Below are 20,738 nucleotides of genomic sequence, written 5' to 3' on the forward strand. Positions count from 1 at the left end.
ACCTGAAAAACCTAGCTTCGTGTTCTTCTTTTTTTTTCTTCTTCCTTTTTGTGGAGAACGGGGTCTCGCTATATTGCCCAGGCAGGTTTCGAACTCCTGGGCTCATGCTATCCTCCCGCCTCTGCCTCCGTGAGAGCTGGGATTACAGGCGTGAGCCACCGCGCCCAGCAGCTGCGTGTTTTTCTTTGTGTGTGCATGTATGTGTGTGCGTTGCCATTTTCTTGATAAAGGAAAGAAAGTAGTTTGAATAAAACTTTCTTGTCGCTAAAAGAGGAATGAAACAGCCATAGGCTGTGGCCGTAGCCTCATACGGCCGTAAACCTTATGAAGGTAAGCAGAGAGGAGTAGGTTAAAGGATTTAACTCTGGCTGGAATGCGGTTTGAAAAGAGAAAGGGATTCTGGAGCGGAAAAGAATCCGCCCAGGCGCCGCCCTCACCTTCTCAGCATTACATGGGACGAACCCTAAAACCTGTCTTGTCTGAAACTTAAATTTAGAAGAACCGTACTTTTACTTGCTAAATCTGGCAACTCAGGGTTCGGCGCCAGGCGACCCCAAATCCTCGGCGGATCGCGCCCCGCCTGGGTCAAAGGGTACCCCAAATCCTCCGCTGATCGCGGCCCGCTCGGGTCAAATTCCAGCGCCCGGCCCAGCCGCGCCCAGCCGGCCAGGAATGCGGAAGGGCTGCGGAGCTGCCAAAGGAGCGGGGGACGGGGGCCCGGCTACCGGCGACCGCCGCAGCGCCGGCGCTATATCGCAGCGGATCCGAGCAGGCCGAAGGGCAATTAAGACCCCGGCGAAGGGCAATTAAGACTCCGGCCCCAGCAGCCCAGCCGCTCGGCTGACACACAGACACCGCGCCCGGGCGCGAACACTCTGCGCACCCCCGTTCCACTTGGTCCAGCCGCGCCTTCCGGTGCGCCTTCCGCTCCGCCCCTTCAGGCAGGAAGTGTCGGCGCCGCCACTGTCCGGCCACAGCCTAACGCTCTTCGCTGTCGCTCGTCGTCTCGCGCAGGGCGACCCCGGTTCTGGTGTTTGGCGCCGGGTGAGTGGCGCTCGACTCCGCTCGCGAGACCCCTCGGGCCGCCTCCGTGTCCCCGCGCCCCCTCCCGTCGCGCGCTTGCGGCTGGACCCCGCCCCAGCGCGGCCAGGCGTCGGCGGGACCTGTCAGGCTGGCTGAGTAGGGGGCATGGGGCCGGAGGTGGAGGGAGGAGGGAGGAGGGTTGGCGGTGAGGCCCTAGCCCGGAAGTCCGGGGGCCGGGAGGCTGCAGGCGATGGAGCCGGCCAGGGGAGACGCCCTGCTGGAGAGGTGGCCGGGGCCCGGCGGTGCGTGGGTCGACCCTCCACCACCTGGCTGACCTCACACACCTGGGCCCTGGACCGCCCGCCGGCCCCGGGGTCAACGCCTGCCCTCCCGGCGCAGCGGCGGGCCTTGGTGGTGGGTTAGGGCAGACACGGGCGTGTTCGTGTGGAATACCTGCCCTGTGCCCAACACTGTCCTAGATGCTTTGGAGGGTGCAGGAGCCTCGTAGTGCACGGTCTTGCCTAAGGTGAAGCTGCCAAGGAAGCTATTAGCATGCCGGTAGCCGAGTGTGTGGTTGATACAAGCTCAAATGTAATGATTTACATAGAGTTGTAATTTGCTTAGTGTGTCTTGCATCTTGTAAAGGTTTAGTTTATTCGTGTTGACTGAAGAAAGGACAATTAACTGAAATAGGGAAAGGTTACTTGGAAAAGAATCGTGACCTCACTGAAGGCCTTGGATTCAGCCCTAGGAGGGAGAACTTGGCGTTTCCGGCTAGATGTGTGGGAGGTGGTAACAAGAGCAAAACTCAAAAGCTGGGAATTGTCTCCTGTGAAAAGCAGACCGTGGGGTATGGAACCCATACCGGCGGGTATGGAACAGAACTACAACGACTAATAGTAGCAAATAAGGGTAGATAGGTAAGTGGGACCTTCTTATGGATGTCTTGAAAACTTAGGAGAAAGAAAAGGTTATGTAAGAAGCCATAGAGAGTAATTTTGGAGTCTTCACTAAGCGAGTAATAAGAAAGGGATGTTTAGAGGATTCATTTGGCCACTTTAGTTGAAGGTAGATTTGGCATGGTCTTTTGGTAAGAGAAGAATCAAAGCATTTAGGATTCAGTGGGACCTAATAGATTACCTTGTGAAGTCTTTGCGTTTTATAACTGAGAAAAACGAAACCCAGAGAGGTGAGGTAATTTGCCCAAGGTGGTGGACCCTCCTGGACTTCATAACTAAGAGCACAGCTTTTGCCTTGTTTAGGCTCTGTTGAGTGAAACAACTTTTATGATGGCTGACTCGATGTTCATTTATGCTTTGATGAGACTAAGCTTGGACAAGATGAACTGCAACTTCTAAAGGACAGATCCCCAGACGAGAGTTGCTAAGGTTAGGAAAGATAACAGAAATGTAGAGCCCCAACATGGGGCTAGTTTTCCCTTTCTCCCAAGATTCAAAGACTCCAGGTATATTTGGGGATGAGTTTATCATACCCTTTTTGCCAGCATCTTTGGGATCTTCCTTCCTCACGCCACACATTAACTTTGGGGTATCATTGCTTGTTACTCCCAGCTATCCACATTTTCATGGTAGAGAATTTCAGCTGCCTGTATGCAGGATGTTACTGGCTAGTGGTTCAAGCTCTGGAGCTAGATTTCCTGAGTACAGATCCTGACTCTAAGTTATGCCATTTCTAGCGGTGTGGCAAGTTGTTTATTCTCTTTACCCTGATTTTCGTATCTGAGAGAAGAGAATGATAACAGTACCTATATGATGAGTTGTCGTGAGGATTAAATGTGTTAATACATACGAAATGCTTAAATCAGTGCCTGGCACATCTTTAGCACTCAGTTATTGTCCCTGGTTAGTACTGCTTCTTCCAGGTATGGAGCAGTGGGTAGCTGCTAAGTTTCCTTAGGGATCTCTTGGGGAAGAGACTGGAACATAGGTAGACCATAGAGAAAAGCCTCATGTTGGAATTCAGATCCGGGACCTACCTTGTAATGAACACGTATGTGTAATTCTGTTTGTTACAGGAAGGAACTATATATACACACTATACACAGCTATATATACTATACATATATCTATACATATATATATATGTATTTGCTTAACTAGGATTATTTGAGCACCTGCCATGTGCAAGGCACACTACTAAGTTCCACAGTCCGAAGTGGAAAGGCAGAAGGCAATAAAAGGAATGAATATGGCCAGGCATGGTGGCTCACACTTGTAATCCCAGTGCTTTGGGAGGCCAAGGTGGGAGAGTCATTTGAAGCCAGGTGTTCAAGACCAACCTGGGCAACATAGTGAGACCCTGTCTCTACCCCCCTCACCCCCTCCTTGCAAAGTAGCTGTGTATGGTGGCTCATGCCTGTAGTCCTAGCTGCTCAAGAGGTTGAGTCAGGAGGATCACTTCAGTCCAAGAGTTTAAGGCTACAGTGAACTTTGTGCCATAAACCCAGTAAGAGGTGTGAATTTCAAAAACATTGTATTGAGTGAAAGAAGACAGGCATATATATGAATATATACTATACAATTCCGTTTATAAGAAGTTCAAAAACAAAACTAATGTATGGTGATAGAAATCTGAACAGTGGTTGCCTATGGGAGATGGTGATTAACTTGGAGAGAATTTTCTGGAACAATGTTAACATTTGTAACTTAATGGGAGTGATAGTTACATGGTATACACATTATAAAAACTGATTAAGGTTTGTACATTTGACTATATAAATTTCACTGCAGTAAAACAAAATGATATGGGAGGCTCAGAATAGAAAGTTTGCAGCCAACTGGAATGATCATAAAACCTATAATAGAGAAAGAAATGTCGGTGTTACATGTATGTGGTAAGTGTTAAAATACATGTAGAGTACTAGGGGAAATGCTTCCCTGGTGTTAAGAAAAAAGTTGAAAAAATTGAGTTTGACTCCTTGAAAAAAAATACTTCTAATAATTTATGGAGCTATCTTTTTTGCCTAAATATGCAGCATAAAAACAATTATATGTCATTAGGTATATGAGGTTAATTTCGAAAGTATTTTAACTTGATATAAACTAAATTCTGTTTACGACTGCTGTTTTCAGACTGTTGCTTATGTGTCCAGTCATTTGAGTCTTCCAATTAGAACATTCATCTTGACTACAGTAATAACCATAAGAATCCATGATAAATTTCTAAAGATTCTGATAGACCTTGAAGAAGATGAGGTGGAGTAAAAATGACCTTAGGTTTTAGCCCAAGAACTACTCTCTGCTTTTCTGTGTGAGTTCATCTACTCTGAGGGCTTTACCTTGTGCCTCTGCTCACACATCAGCACTGCTAACAAGACCCCCTCAGAGTCCTGTCCTCTACTAGCATTCTACTGTGGCCCAGTTAAAATTTGAGTTGTTTATCATCCTTTGCTCACAAAACCAGCTCCTCCCTCCCCTCCTCAATTATCTCGTTTTTGAGTGGTGCCTTTATACTACCAGGTTTTCAGTTAGTACTTAGGAAAAAGGACAGAGCTTTGAGGCTCTAATTAGAAAGCAGGAATAACTAGCAAATCAGGAAGTGATTTGCTGGTCAGAGCCAGAGGAATTCAGCCGAAAGAATAGGATGGTGGTGATAGGAATGTTGAGGAAGTAAAAAGAACCTACAGAACTTGAATGGAAACTGAGTAGAAGGAGTTAAACTTTTCTCTTCAGAAATAGAAAATTCCCTGTGCTATGCAGACTTGACTGTGGTCCCTTGGAACTTGGACTGTGACTATAATTCTGAAATAAAGGCATAGCCCTATTTTAACATTAAAGAGGTCAAGGAGACAGTGGCTTTGTAGCTTTTCCATTGGTGTATAACAAATTCCTCCAAAACCTAGCACCTCAGAAACTGAACAATTTTTGAGGGTCAGAGCCAGAGCAGCTTAGGTGGGTGGTTCTGACACAGGGTCTCTCATGAGGTGGCATGCGGGGGCTGCAGTCGCCTGAAGGAAGATCAGCCTCCAAGATGGCTGACACATAGCTGACAAGTTGGTGCTGGCTGTTGGCAAGAACTCTCAATTCCCTGCCACATGGATCTCTCCACAGGGCTATGTGAGTGTCTTTAGGACCTGGCTCCCGCAGATTGAGTGATCCAAGACAGAGCAGGGAAAAAGCTGCAAGGTGTATTATGACAAAGCCAAACACCCTCATTTCACAATATCTTTTTTTTTTTTTTTTTTTTTTTTTTTTTGAGACGGAGTCTTGCCCTGTCGCCCAGGCTGGAGTGCAGTGGCACAATCTCGGTTCACTGCAAGCTCCGCCTACCGGGTTCACGCCATTCTTCTGCCTCAGCCTCCCAAGTAGCTGGGACTACAGGCGCCCGCCACCACGCCCTGCTAATTTTTTGTATTTTTAGTAGAAATGGGGTTTCACTGTGTTAGCCAGGATGGTCTCGAGCTCCTGACCTCGTGAGCCACCACGCCCGGCCCACAATATCTGATTGTCACAGTATCTTATTGGTTACGCAGGTCAACACTTTTCATTGTTGGAGGGGTGCACAAGGGCATGAGAATTGTTGAGGGCTTTCTGGGAAGCTGGCTCCCACCATGACCAGAGGTGAAATGTTCTGAGGGCCAGACAGATAACAAACTAATACCAGCTGGGATAAGGAGATGGAGGGAGTAGAGGGGATTGCTTGTTGAACACTTATGACCTACAGGGATTTCCGGGATGCTGGTCAAGTGATTCCTTATTGTATAGTTGTTTAAAATATCTGAAATTTAGGTTACGTAAAATGTTCAGGTTTTTTAAATGTTGGCAAACTAATTCAGTTTTTAAAAGAGGCATTTTAAAGGTCATCCCTGCGGATTACTAAATGAACCTCTGTGCAGACTGCATGTAGTTGGGTAGCTGCCAGGTTATGACTTCTGATCTACTTAACACTTACTTTATGGATGAGGAAAATGAGGCCTGGGAAAGCCGAAATGACCAGCAGTCATACAACTTGTGAATGATAGAACTGGAATTAGAATCCATGTCTCCAACATCTCCATTAAACCATAATGACAACATTGAAAAACTAAGGGCAGCTAGATGCATAAACATCCAGTGTGGTCTAAGTGGTTAACTTAACAAGTTAAGTGGTTCTCAACCTTCAGTGTGCATTGAAATCACCTGGTGCATTTTTGAAAATACAGATGCCTGGGCTCCACCCCCAGACCTTCCATTACCTTGAAGCTACAGGCATCACTTGTTTGAAACTTCTGAGGTGATTCTGATGTGCAGCCAAGATTGAAACCAGAGGATTTAACTGCTTTAGGAGCCGTATTTACTTGGTCTAGCTGACTTCAGATACTTGAAGGAAGAAGCCTCAAAGCAATGGTGAGGAGATCATAGGTAGCTAACAGAATGTGCTCTGTGAGCATCTTCCCCAGGCTTCGGTAGAGCCGTACATGCTGAAGTACATAGACAGTTTCTGCTTATTCATGATGATGGTGTCCATGTTTCTGTTTGCATGTCAGTACTGCAAGTGACTTTACAAACATTTTTATTATCAACTAAGTATGTTGATACCACAGCCACCTATAATACATAATACAGTAGTCTTATATGATGCTGCTTTCCACTGTCCATGGTTTTGCTTCCTCCGTTTCAGTTACCTGTGGTCAACTGAGGTCTGAAAATAAGTGAGTACAGTACAGTAAGACATTTTCAGAGAGAGATCTCATCCACATAATTTTTATTACAGTATAATTGTTCTATTTGATTGTTAATCTGTTACTGTGCTTAATGTATAAATTAAACTTTATCATAGGTATGTATGTATAAGAAAAAACAGTGTATGTAGTCATTCATCAGGATCTGCAGAGGGTTGGTTCCAGGACCCTCCTGCAGATACCAGAATCTGCAGATGCTCAAGTCCCCCATATAAAATGGCATAGTATTTGCATATGACCTACGCATATCCTCCTGAATACTGTAAATCATCTCTAGATTGCTTATAATACCTAATATAGTGCAAATACTATATAAATAGTTTTTATACTGCATTTTTTATTGGTATTTTTATTGTTGTATTTTTTGTTTGTATTTTTCCAAATAAACGAACAGTGGGTTCTCGGTTGAATCTGAATGTGGAACCTGTGGATATGGAGGGCTAACTGTGTGGGTTCGGTACTCTCCCTGGTTTCAGGCAGCCACCGGGGTCTTGGAATGTATCCCCTCACATAAGGAGGGACTGCTGTATCAGTTCCTACATGCCTGCCTTTGATGTAACCTCTGAGTACTACTTACATCCTTTAGTTCACTTTATATTAGAAATTTATAGCAATATCAGAGTAACAGTGTTGCAGAGGGAGGAAGAAGTGTTTTTACTGCTATTGAGGGTTATTACATTCATTTTGTGCTGTGTTCTGTATGGCTATTTTCTGTCTTTAAGGGTTGGGTTGGTTTTTTGTGTTTTTGTTTGTTGTTGTTTTTGAATGCTTCTTGGTTAAACATTAATAAATTGGACAGTCCTAGATCAAAGTTTCAAAGGAAAGCCATGAGTGATAGTTGCCACCTGACTAAACCCAACCAGGACTACTACACTGCACAATTCCAGGCAGTGCCATTCACATTTCGTTTACTGATTGCAACTCTATTCTGTACATTGGTGTCTCTGGTATAGTTTGACTTGGTTTGAAAACTCAGTTTGTCTAGGATTTGCATTTAGAGGAATGTAGGTGCTCAGAAATCAGTGTTGAATTATATTGGTGGCATGGCAAGTTTTAAAAATTTTATGCTAAACTCAAAATAATTAGAAGAGTATTTCGTAGGAAGTAGAAAATATACAGGGAGAAACAACCCGTAACAAATGGGATTTGAATCCTAGCTCTGCCGCGAGGTGACCTTGGGCAAGATTATTTAATGTCTTTGACCTTCAGTTTCTTCACTTGGCAGGGGGGCATGTTTCAGTTAATGTACATAATGTTTCCAGCATGAGTCACTTAATAAATGGTAGTAGCTGTAAGTTGAGTAGACCTTTAATTCTCTCTCTGTTCCTAAGGCAGAGAAGTAGATCAGGGCAATTGGACTTGGAAAAATAGCAAGAACAAAGATATACAAGATAAGAAATGGCATGGTACCTTGGGGACATTTGCAGTTTGGTATTGCTAAAGGAAAAGTACAAAGCAGGGAATGACTAGAGAGGAGGCTGGAAAGGTCATTCTAGAGTAGGGAAAGGAAGACTCATGCGCCGTGTTTAGGAACTTGGTACTTTATCTTTTAGGAAGTGGAGAGCCAAAGAAGATTTTAAAAAGTGGAATGATGAGGTCATATTCATATTTTAGACAACCCTGGCTAGAAACCTAAGGGTAGTTTTGAGAGAGCCGACAGGCAAGGGGATAGTGAAAAGACCATAGAAATATTTTACACAAGAGATAATGGGGATCCAGTTTAGGGTGGTGACAGAGGAATGAGGAAGATGAGCATCTCTGAGAAATATTTCTCAGAGGCAGGGCTTGGTTCATCAGGGAGAGGGATTGGGGAGGGTGACTCCTAGGTTTCTGGCTACTGGGTAGATGATTGGAAACAAAGATGGTAAAGTTCAGGAGCGGGGAGATAATTGAGTTTTCAGCATGTTGATTATGAGTGTCTACGGTGTATCCAGATGGGTGCCTTTCACAGGCATTTGGATGTGTGAGTCCGAGGCTCCAAGGAAAGGTCAGGCCTGGAGGTTCAGATTTGGGAGGTGTAGGTGTTGTCAGAACAGTGAAAGTTGATGAGATCATCCAAGGAATGAAGACTGAAAAGAACTTTAAACCATGTGCTGCTAGAATACTGGGAAACATGAATATTTAAGTGGAGATAAACATCTAAGAGGGAAATGGAGGAGAAAGTCTTAGAAATAGGAGAACTGAGCTAGAGTAAGTCAAATACACCATTGTACATAATCAGTCTTCCTCATTAGAGCATAAGTTCTTCAAGGTTGGGACCCTTTCCACTTAGGAAAGTTCATTTCTACTGTTACGGAGCACCAGGCTAACAGTGGCTGAATCTCCAAAGAAAAGAGGGATAAAATAGTTTGATGCAGTAGACTGATCCAAGAAGATTTAGACCAGATTTGGCAATTAAAGCAGTTGCAGTAGAAAACAAAGCCAGATTGTGGTGGGTTGAAAAGTGAGTGGGAAGTGAGAAGGTGGAGGAAGCCAAGATACTTACTTCAGAAGGGAAGGAGAGAGGGTGGTAATTTTTTGGGGGCCAGAGTTCCCTTCAGATTGATTATTTTGATGCAATTTTGCCTCACTTTTCAGCTGATATTGTGTGTGTGTTTTATAGGTACCATATACATATATAAATGTACCACTTTTTAAATGAAGTATGAAACAAATTTAAAATATAGTATTACCACATTGAGCCTTTATCTGCTCTAACATATTTTGATTAGGACCAGTTAGTGAATTGTTTTTTGTTCTCGTCCATCAAATTGCCTTCTCTGTTTCCTTTTCTTGGGCATCACCATCAGATGGTGATGGCTCTTCTAGCCTTATCAGGCTAACTACCTACATATTCTTTCTCACAGGCATTTCCCCTAATAAAAATCCTTGGGTGTTTAATTCTATCTTGGTATCAGCTTCTTAGAGAACTCGGACTAAACTTCAAAAATGTTTAAATATAGTATATTTTTGGGTTAACTGTAGAAGTAGCATGATACAATTGACTGATTTTGATTTGATTTGATTTGATTTTTTGAGACAGTGTCTTGTCATCCAGGCTGAGGTTAGGGGCACCATTACGGTTCACTAGACTCGACCTCCCAGGCTTAAATGATCCTTCCACCCCAGCCTCCCAAGTAGTAGCTGGGACCACAGGCATGCGCCACCACACCTGGCTCATTTTTAAATTTTTTTGTAGGGACAGGGTCTCCCTTTGTTGCCCAGGCCTGTCTCAAACTCCTGGGCTCAAGCAGTCTTCCGGCCTCAGCCTCCCAAAGTGTTGAGATTACAGGTGTGAGCCACCGCGCCTGGCTTGATTAGTTTTTAAAAATAAATGTTTAACTCGTTGGGAACTTTTTCTAAATAACTTGATTACAAAAACGACTTGCTGATACTGAGAGAGAAAGAACTAACATTTTTGCCTTCAGACGTACTTGACTATCTTGAAGAAATTGAGTCAAAATTTTTAGCATAAAAATGAACCTTATGCCGGGCGCGGTGGCTCAAGCCTGTAATCCCAGCACTTTGGGAGGCCGAGACGGGCGGATCACGAGGTCAAGAGATCGAGACCATCCTGGTTAACACGGTGAAACCCCGTCTCTACTAAAAAATACAAAAAACTAGCCGGGCGAGGTGGCGGGCGCCTGTAGTCCCAGCTACTCGGGAGGCTGAGGCCGGAGAATGGCGTGAACCCGGGAGGCGGAGCTTGCAGTGAGCTGAGATCCGGCCACTGCACTCCAGCCTGGGCGACAGAGCTACACCCCGCCTCAAAAAAAAAAAAAAAAAAAAAAAAAAATGAACCTTATAAGTTTTGGTATGTGAACAGGAATGAAAACATAATCAAATGCCTTGTTAGTGGACTACATTCTGTCTCTGATTTAACCTTCGATATAACTAAGGTCAAATAACACTAAGTTACAGGGAAGAGAAGAAAATTAACATTTATTTAGGACTTGTATGTGGGGAGGGTGAGGAGTTGGAATGTTAGAGTAAGGACTGTAAGGCTGGTGTACTTCAAAACTACACCCCTAAGTCCAGCTTCAAAACACCCTGTGCGTGTTCTTTAGCTTGAAGAAATAGAAGTAGACAATAAATTTATATAAAAAATCCCAATACTGGAAGTCCTGGAGACTCAGGTCCACAAATCCCCCTGCTCGATCATTGACCTGTCTAGTCATTTGTTTTCACATTGTGGGAAGTTACGGAAACAGTCTGCAAGACCATCATTGCTGACAGCAGTTTCAAGTTTGGCTGTCCTAAGACCACCCTTGAGTTTGATTATTTGCTAAGACTCACAGAACTCACTGAAAGCTGTTAGGCTCAGATATGTAGGTTTTCAGAGGTTATATGTAGCTAATAATGGTGGAGCTGAGATTTGAACTTACGACTTCCCAACTCCAGAGCTGATGGTATTTTTGTGTGTTATTTATTATATAAAACTGCACATAAAAAATGAAATGACAACTGTCTTTTCTGCTTGATATTTAAATTATTGGTGGCTTTCAGTAGAGTGTTGGAGGCTACTACCAAAGCCATATTACAGAGAATCGAGAAATGATTGGGAAGAAGAGAAAAGGGGCTGGGCACGGTGGCTCCTGTCTGTAATCCCAGCAGTTTGGGAGGATCTCTCAAGCCTCGGAGTTCAAGACCAGACTGGGCAATATAGTGAGAACCCCCCATCTCTAAAATAAAAAACAGAAGGAAAAATGACAGTTCAGCATCAGACTGGTATTCTGAAAGTCTTGTCAAGGGAAAAGGGAAATGCAGGGATAGCTAGAAAGATGAAAGGGTAGGTTTGATATTTATAAAGATGAGACCTTTTTTGAACATGACTAGTCTTTTTACATATGTTATCTCATTTAGTTCTTTGCATTGAAGTAGATATCATGTTTTACTGATGAAAAATTGAGGCTCAGAGAGGTTATGTTATACTGGTAGTAAAATGGGAATAAGAGTACCTACCATAGGCCACTGTTGTGAGGATTAAATGGGGACAGTCTTTGTCAGAGTAAGAGATCAACTTTGGAGACTTTCTCTTTGAGGAAGCCCTGGGCCTTCTTAACAGTGCTTGGCCAGAGTAAGTACTCCATAGATGCTAGCTATCGTTAGATATTTTAAAGTCTCACTTCATAAAAATCGGTCCCCTGAAATTTAGGAGAAGGTACATCAATAATTTCTATTGTGTTTCTTTGTTTTTTAGAGATGGGAGTCTCACTGTGTTGCCCAGGCAAGTCTCGAACTCCTAGTCTCAAGTGATCCTCCCACCTTGGCCTCCCAAAGTCTTGGGATTATAGGCATGAGCCACTGGTGTCTGGCAAATTCTGTTCCTTAATGTTTCAAAACTGCTTTTTTTCCACTCAGTCATTTAATTGTCCCATTGGAAATAAAGTTTAGTTGCATACTTATTCCTATCCAATTGAAGTAATAATTCCATATTGATATCTTTACATACTAACTTTAGGTGTTATGTATTCTGTTTTTGCTTTGTTTTATAATTTTGGGGTTTTTTTTTTGTTTTATGTTTTTGTGTTTTTTTAAACTCCAGAATTAAACAACCACCATGTCGAGCAAAAAGGCAAAGACCAAGACCACCAAGAAGCGCCCTCAGCGCGCAACATCCAATGTGTTTGCCATGTTTGACCAGTCACAGATTCAGGAGTTCAAAGAGGCCTTCAACATGATTGATCAGAACAGAGATGGCTTCATCGACAAGGAAGATTTGCATGATATGCTTGCTTCTCTAGGTAGACTTTATATTCTTTATTTGTATTTTCCCAAAAATAATAATTTGTCTCTTTATGAATCATGTTTGTGTGTGATGTACAAATATTTCTCTCCTTGTCTCAGAAGGCTTCTAGAGAGATTTCCAGGTGTGGGAGGTGCCATTTTGGGGCTTGGCCAGTCATATGGAGATAAGCCTATAAGGTTGGGGACCTGGCAGATGCTGTGCCCAGGTAGACTAACGTTCCTGTTAGCTAAATTTTTTAGGTCTCTAATGGAAAGCCAAGGCATGGCTAGGCAGCAAAATACCAGAGTTTCAAATAAGTATAGCTAAATAATATACTTAATAAAGGTTGAGTACGGGTTATAAACAAGGAGTGACAGTAAGTGATGATGGTTATCTCTGCGGAGGAGGGGCAGTGCGACTGGAAAAGGGAACAGTGAAGAAGACTTTCACAATATTTTGTATGACTTTTTTTAATAACTAAAGAAAATGTAAAGATACAGGATTTAAAGCACACATAAACAGCCATTTGTATGTTGGTATATGGGTGTTAATATTCCTTTTATGATTTTGTTATTGTTTCTTTTGATCTTAAAAAGAAGGACAGGAGGCAGCATCCTACATGTTCTGCCCAGAGTCAGCAGTTATTTTACAGTTGGGAGTCAAGGAACTGCAGGCAAAGGAGACCTTGATAGGCCAAAGCGGAGGGGGCGAGGCAGGCTGGGAGCGGGTCAGGGATGGCCTACAGTGAGACTTTGCACTCTGTCCTACTGCTTGGCTGACTGGCCAAAAAGGCAAAGAAAGAGGGGGGCGGGGGGGGGGGTGGTTTTTTTTTTTTTTTCTTTTAATGCCTACAAAATGATTAGCTAGCTTTTATTCTTCTAACTTTTGATTTTGATTATTTCTCCTAACACATTGAAAGTAAAGTTCAGGTGTGTACTTATTCCTATCCAACATATGATTTTGAAAAATTTTAAGCCTACAAAAAGTGGAAAGAACGTTATAGTGAACACCTATACATCTTTAGCTATATTCACTGATTGTTAACATTTTGTAACTTTTGTTTATCCAAGGTGAGAGTAGAAGCAAAGATTTTTATTCTCTATTTGTTGACTTGCAGTGAGATTATAACCTAGTGTTTCTCACATTCAGAATGTCTGAGTATATTCTTGGGCAAGTCAGTACTGAAGAAGGCCTCTGAGGAAAATTGAGGAACTTCGCCGTCTTCCAAAGATTGGACTCTCAAGTCTATACTCTGCTTATAATAGATGCTCAATAGATATTTGTTGAATGAACAAGTTGTGGTAGAGTCAGAGGTTGTCTTTGAGGCCTTCTGTTTTGCAGAAATCCATCCTTTTAAAGATATGTGTTAAAAGAACAACTTCAGCCTAATTAAATTTAAGGGAGTTTAACTGAGCAATGAACAATTTGTGAATCAGGTATCCCCTAGAATCACAGCAGATTCACAGAGACTCCAGTACAGTCACATGGTAGAAGAAGATTTATAGACAAAAAAAGGGAAATGACGTACAGAGGTTGGAAGTGAGGTATGGAATGGCTGGATTGATTACGGCTCGGCATAGGGCTTCTTTGAACATGGTTTGAACACTCAGCAGTGTATGAATGGTTGAAGTATGGCTGCTGGGATTGGCCAAGACTTAGCAGTTGTTACAGGCTCGTACTCCTAAGTTAGGTTTTCAATCTTGTCGGACTATTAAGCTAGGTTATAGTTCATCCACAAGGACTCAGATGAGAAGTACGGAGTCTTTCTCCGGCCATATTTAGTTTGCTTTAGCATATATATTTACTTTTTAGGGGAACCTTCATACATTATTGGTAGGAATGTAAATAAGTACAGTCACTGTGGAGGACAGTATGGAGGTTCCTCAGAGAACTACAAATAGGAGCTCTCCTACATGATCCAGCAATCCCACTGCTAGGTACATACCCCCAAAAAAGGAAATGAGTAGTATAATTGAAGAGGTATCTGCACTCCCATGTTTATTCCAGCACTATTCACAGCAGCCATGATTTGAAAACACCATAAGTATCCATCACCAGGAACAGATTTAAAAAATGTGGTACTTATGTACAATGGAATACTATTCGGCCATAAAAAATGAGATCCTGTCATTGCAACATGATGGAATGGAAGACATTATATTAAGTGAAATAAGCCAGGCACAGAAAGATAAACTTCACATGTTCTTACACATTTATGGGAGCTAAAAGTTAAAATAATTGAACTCATGGAGATGGAAAGTAGGATGGTTATCAGAGACTGGGAAGGGTGGGGAGAAGAATGGGAATGGTTAATAGATACGAAAGTATAGATAGAATGAATAAGATCTAGTATTTGATAGAACAACAAGGTGACTGCAGTCAGCAGTAATTTATTGTACATTTTAAAATAACTCAGTATAGTTGGAATGTTGGTAACACAAAGAAATGATAAGTGCTTGAAGGGATGGCTGTGCCATTTACCTTGATGTGATTATTATGCACTATATGCCTGTATCAAAGTATCTCATGTACCCCATAAATACATACACCTCCTGTGTACCCATAACAATTGAAATAAATATGAATTTTCAAAAGATACGTATTTACCTTTCAAATCAACAGATTACATTGCGTGTTTTGAGCGGGTCTGTAAGTGGTTAGCCTAAACCAATTCATTTTAAATCCCTGTAGCTTTTTGTACCCTAGAGTTCTCTTCACACCTTTTGGTTACAGTTTTTCTTCCCCCCCAAAAATGCTGCAAGTGATTGGGTTAAATCTGGAGGTAGGAAAGTAGATCTTTTTTCTTCTTCTTTTTTTTTTTTTTTTTTTTTTTTTTGAGATGGAGTCTCGCTGTGTCACCTAGGCTGGAGTGAAGTGGCGTGATGTCAGCTCACTGCAAGCTCTGCCTCCTGTGTTCATGCCATTTTCCTGCCTCAGCCTCCCAAGTAGCTGGGACTACAGGCACCCGCCACCATGCCTGGCTAATTTTTTGTATTTTTAGTACAGACGGGGTTTCACCGTGTTAGCCAGGATAGTCTTGATCCCCTGGACTTGTGATCCGCCCGCCTTGGCCTCCCAAAGAGCTGGGATTACAGGTGTGAGCCACCGCGCCCAGCCGAAAGTAGATCTTTTTAGCTACTTTAACTTATTCAGTGAATCTTGAGTTTAATTTTGGGCTAATTTTGATATTGGAGCATTGAGTAAGTGTAATCAGGTAGGATTGGAATGCAGTGAAATAGATGCCAACATGATGATGTTTAAATTTCACCCAAATTCCCAGAGTTAAAACTTACATATGAACTATAATTGTAGCTTTGATTGTCATTCTAGCGTTGGCTTAGTTGGGTGTAATTTTGAGATGCTTCCTTAGATACGAATATCTGACTAATAGATATTCTTTTCATGTAAAATCATATAAACTTAATGTTGGAAGATACCTTTGAGATACAAACTTTAACCAGTCAGCGTTAGATTTTTTTAAAAAAGAAGTAAGTTCTACATAGGGCAGCACTGGATGAAGGATCTGGAATACTGGGTTTGAGTGCCAGTTCTGCCACTTCCTCCTGTGTCCCACAACCAGTGGTAGAGCTGGGATTCAGACCCCGTATTCCAGACCCTTGGTTCAGTGCTGCTTCCCCCACACTGTGGGGCCTCAAAAACACTCCCACCATGTCTGGCCATTCCAGGGAGATTTCTTCCAGCTCCTAGGGAAAGGTCAGGGGAGTTCACCGCTGCACTAAAAGAACTGTTCACACTTGGGATGGAGATTAAGATTTCCCATTGCAAACAATACCAAACAAGACCACCGTTCAATGACATGTGTAAACAGTGTTTGAAGATATCTAACATTGTTCAAAATAAGCTCCCAATTCAAAACCATGCTAATAGTTTAAACTTAAATGGCCAACTTATAAATACAACTTTGAAGCATACCAACTCATGGGCATCCGTACCACAACTGGAAATGTGAATATTTAGATTGTTTTGAATGACTCTATTGAACCGACTCCCCTGATGAACCATTGATGTTATCAGCATTCAGGATATAGGCTGGGCGTGGTGATGCACACCTGCAATCCTGTCACGTTGGGAGGCCAAGGCAGATGGATCACTTGAGCTCAGGAGTTCAAGGCCAGCCTGGGCAGCATAGTGAAGCCCAGTCTTTACAAAAAATAAAAAATTAGCTGGGCGTGGTGGCACATGTCTGTAGTCCCCCCCAAAAAAAAAGTTGTAATAATGTGGCACTGCCTGGCTTCAGGTTTTTGTTTTGTTTTTAATGAAAAATAATGAAGAGAAAGTTCACATAAACGAATAAATAGCGTTCAGTGTAAACCTGGAATACATTTTTATAATGATGTATCAAATATTTTTAAGTTGTCAAAAATAATCTTTTTAAAATGTTCTTAAAGTTAATTGAAAAATTGGTGTCAAATGATGTAAATTTTTAAAACATGTTGGGGAGCGTAGTAATAGTGAAATAACTATTGAAGTTAGATTTTTTTGTCTTTAAATGTTAAAATGTGCATTTTTAACAGGGAAGAATCCCACGGATGCATACCTTGATGCCATGATGAATGAGGCACCAGGGCCCATCAATTTCACCATGTTCCTCACCATGTTTGGTGAGAAGTTAAATGGCACAGATCCTGAAGATGTCATCAGAAATGCTTTTGCTTGCTTTGATGAAGAAGCAACAGGTGAGTACTATTTGTTTATGCCCAGCCTCATTCCAGACTATATGAAGTACTTCTCTTGAAATAGAAAGGGTTTTCTTTTTTTACCTTTGAAAAAATATTTGCTTAAGAATAATTTTGTAAGTATATGATCTGTTTCTGAGCTTTTAAATGATTTGATCTAATATTAACACAGAACTCTAAGAATAATTGGAAAACATAATGGTATAGTTCATATAGCCTTAGTTCACTAACTTACTTTGTTTCTAGATACGGATATTCTGAAATATTTTATAAGATTGAGTAGCTTAGAAATGAACCGTTAAAGTGCCAGGAAGTAGTGATGACTGCTTTCTTCTTTCTGTGGCCTTCCAGGCACCATTCAGGAAGATTACCTGAGAGAGCTGCTGACAACCATGGGGGATCGGTTTACGGATGAGGAAGTGGATGAGCTGTACAGAGAAGCACCTATTGACAAAAAGGGGAATTTCAATTACATCGAGTTCACGCGCATCCTGAAACACGGAGCAAAAGACAAAGATGACTGAAAGAACTTTAGCTAAAACCTTCCAATTACATTGTCTTACTCTGTTTTATTTCTCAGACACTTCCCCCACCCTCATAGAACCTGTTGCATGCAACTTAGTTTCACAGCTTTGCCTCTTTTTGATGTATTTATTCCAGACCTTTCTGCCACTTAGCACTTGTATAATCAGACTGGAAATGGGGATGAGGGTGTAAATTGTATTGAAAAAGAGATCGCGAATAAAAATCAAGAAATGTGAAAGCCCAGAAAAATATATTCGTATTTCTGGTTTTGCTGGATTTTTACATTTTTATATAATAAAAATGTTATTTTGAAATAAAGATTATGCTGACTCAAATGCAGTGTAATGGCAAGTTAAACAAATGAGTGATAGGTGCGGGTAGTCCTTTTTTCAGGTTTTCAACTTCATATGACTCAGGTTTTATGGTAAAATTGATTTTTCACATGTATGGGACAGTGTTCTTCAGAACTTTTAAGTACCCTTTAACACTATTATGCAGTGCAAACTAGTTATGCCATTGTTTCTTTCATGCTTCTAGTCAGATGTTTATTAAATGATAAATATAAATATATCTGGGAAAACATTAAACATTGCATTCATCTAAGATTCTGAGAAGAGGCAAAATTCTGAAGATTAGTAGTTGTACATTTACTGTATGTGGAGCATTGTGCCTACACGGTTTTTATTGAATCTTTCCAGCAGCCTTGTGGGATTTTTATTAGCCTTGTATTTCAAGTGGGAGGGCTTAGCATAGGTGAATAGTTGATCAGGGTAACTATTAGGACATGAGAGTTGGAATTCCAACCTAGAGCACCTAACTTCAGAGCTCGCAGTGCTGGAAGCACGGTACTGTCTATGAAAAGCCCCAAATGCCTAAAAGAGTCAGGACATTTCTGTTCTATTATGATACAATTCTGTAGTCACTATTGAAATTTAAAATAATCTTGGGGTAATTGATTATTGGAACAATTTCAGAAAATTCTATCCCAGGTTGAAATAATACTATTGTGTGTTTGAAAGCAGTTCATGTAACACATAGACTAGAAAGCTGAAAGACAAGGTTGCTCTGAGCATTTAGAATCCTTAAGGCCAAAGTATGAGAATAAAGAGAACAATCTAAAAAAGGAAAAAATCAGTTTTAAAAAATTAACCAACATTGTTCAATACCGATTTCTCCTCCTAAAAGTATTGTGATGGTATTTTATCTGCTTAGCACCAGAGCATTTATATGTTGTTTAATATGCGTGCTTTACAACTTGGGGTAGTAGGCCGGTCTGTATTCACTTGCTAACAGTTAGCCTGGGCTTCCTTTTATCATCAGAATGAGGGGACAGCTCATGAACTTTCACATTACCTAATCTCGGTCTCTGAGGTATCAGTTCTACTTTATATTAATAGACCTGAGGTTTAGACTGAAGCTCCTGCCCAAGATCTAACAAATACAAGAATCCACATCTGGCTCTTTTTTCCACTTAGAAGCTTAAAGTCACCACAAAGTGTCACAAAACCAGGTGGAGAATTGCTGTGTGTTTCACAGGAAACAGGAAAATATGGTGGGATAATCTTGATGATCACTGAACCACTGTCAACCACCTGTTTTGTGCCCCACACTGTTGCAAGGGTTGGGGATAACGGGTGGGACAGACAAGGATGCTGCCCTTGTGAGACTGCTTTCTCTGCTGGGAGACGATCCATGTGCAGTATCAGGTCAGTGCTGTGCAGAGAACTGGGCAGGCATGACAGGGTGGTCAGGAAAGGCCTCTGAGGGGGTGGCAAGCTGAGATCTGAATGACAGGAAGGAGGTCCGGGGCCCCTGTGAAGAAGATCAGGGCGAGGCTGTCCAAGGCATGCGTGGCAGGAGCATCGGGAGAACACATGGATGATATGGGTCCAGGGAGGGTATTTGGAGCAGAATCCTAGTGTGAAATGCAGGGAAGAAAGGTGATGTGCATTCTTAAAATCAGTGTTGGCGCTGTGTCTAGAATGGAGGGGCACGAAGAGAAGCAAGAAGGCCAGTATGGAGGCTGTTGCCATTGTCCAGGCAAGAGCGCGCAGCGTGGACTAGCGGGGGAGATGGTTATAAAATGCCTCTCCAGGTCCTACCTGTTTCCTCCCCTGCAACTCAGCCTTGTTTCCATCTCTGGCATAATTGTAACTGTGCTTATTTTATTGATCTGCTTAAAGCCAGATTTGAAAAATTGAGAGAAAAGTTTTGAAGATTAAAAACAAAAAAACGTAGTTGTTTCACAACTGCCTTATGTTTACCTGAGACACTGTTCTGTTTCATTTATATTACTTGTGAAGAGTGTTGTGGAATCCAGTAGTGGAAGACACCTGGGCCAAGACCTTGTTTCTTTTTGGTGTCCAGTAAATATTATTAATGATGACAATGAGAACTTTGCCTACTTAATATCTTTCTCCTCTTGAGAACCACATAGTGACAGTCTCCTAAGTTAGTTGATCCCATGGCCACTGCAGTGAGAATGTGTGTGTGTGTGTGGTCCCATAGTGAACATGTACTGAGTATTCACTATGTACTAAGCACATTACACAACTGCCCTTTGAGGTTTTTTTTTTTTTTTTTTTTTTTCTTTTGAGACAGAGTCACTCAGGCTGAACAACAGTAGCACAATCTTGGCTCACTGAAACCTCCACCTCCCAGGTTCAATCAAGTGCTTCTCATGCCTTGGCCTCCCAAGTAGTTGGAATTCAGGTGTGCACTACCACACCTGGCTAATGTTTGTATTTTTAGTAGAGATGGGGTTTCACTATGTTGGCCAAGCTGGTCTCGAACTCCTGACCTCAAGTGATCCACCCGCCTCGGCCTCCCAAAGTGCTGGGATTACAGGCATGAGCCACCGCGGCCGGTCTGAGGTAAGTATTTTTATTATCCCTATTCTACAAATGAAATGTCAAGGGGCAAAAAAGTAACTTCTCAAAGTTACACAGGGAATAAGCAGGGGGGCAGTCACCTGAGCCCAGGCAGTTGTGCTCCTCCCAAGAAAATGATTATGGAAACACCACCACTAGTTTCTTATGGTCATGAACCAGTTTTACAAGCATGTTACTGTGTTTGATCCTCAGAACTCGAGGCAGTGGATAAAGTA

At 42.0% G+C, this 20,738-nt stretch overlaps 1 protein-coding gene across 1 annotated transcript; it reads left to right on the forward strand.

Moving 5' to 3' along the window:
- Window positions 1-659: 659 nt before the first annotated feature.
- On the forward strand, window positions 660-17,967 carry LOC103222701 (myosin regulatory light chain 12B). The gene is made up of 4 exons (XM_007974531.3): window positions 660-1,044; window positions 12,228-12,426; window positions 16,946-17,107; window positions 17,459-17,967. Exons 2-4 carry the CDS (start codon window positions 12,243-12,245, stop codon window positions 17,629-17,631), a joined length of 519 nt encoding a protein of 172 aa, XP_007972722.1. The 5' UTR covers window positions 660-1,044; window positions 12,228-12,242; the 3' UTR covers window positions 17,632-17,967.
- The last annotated feature ends 2,771 nt before the right edge of the window (window positions 17,968-20,738 follow it).

Source organism: Chlorocebus sabaeus, chromosome 18 (assembly GCF_047675955.1).
Source record: "Chlorocebus sabaeus isolate Y175 chromosome 18, mChlSab1.0.hap1, whole genome shotgun sequence".
Lineage (NCBI taxonomy): Eukaryota > Metazoa > Chordata > Mammalia > Primates > Cercopithecidae > Chlorocebus > Chlorocebus sabaeus.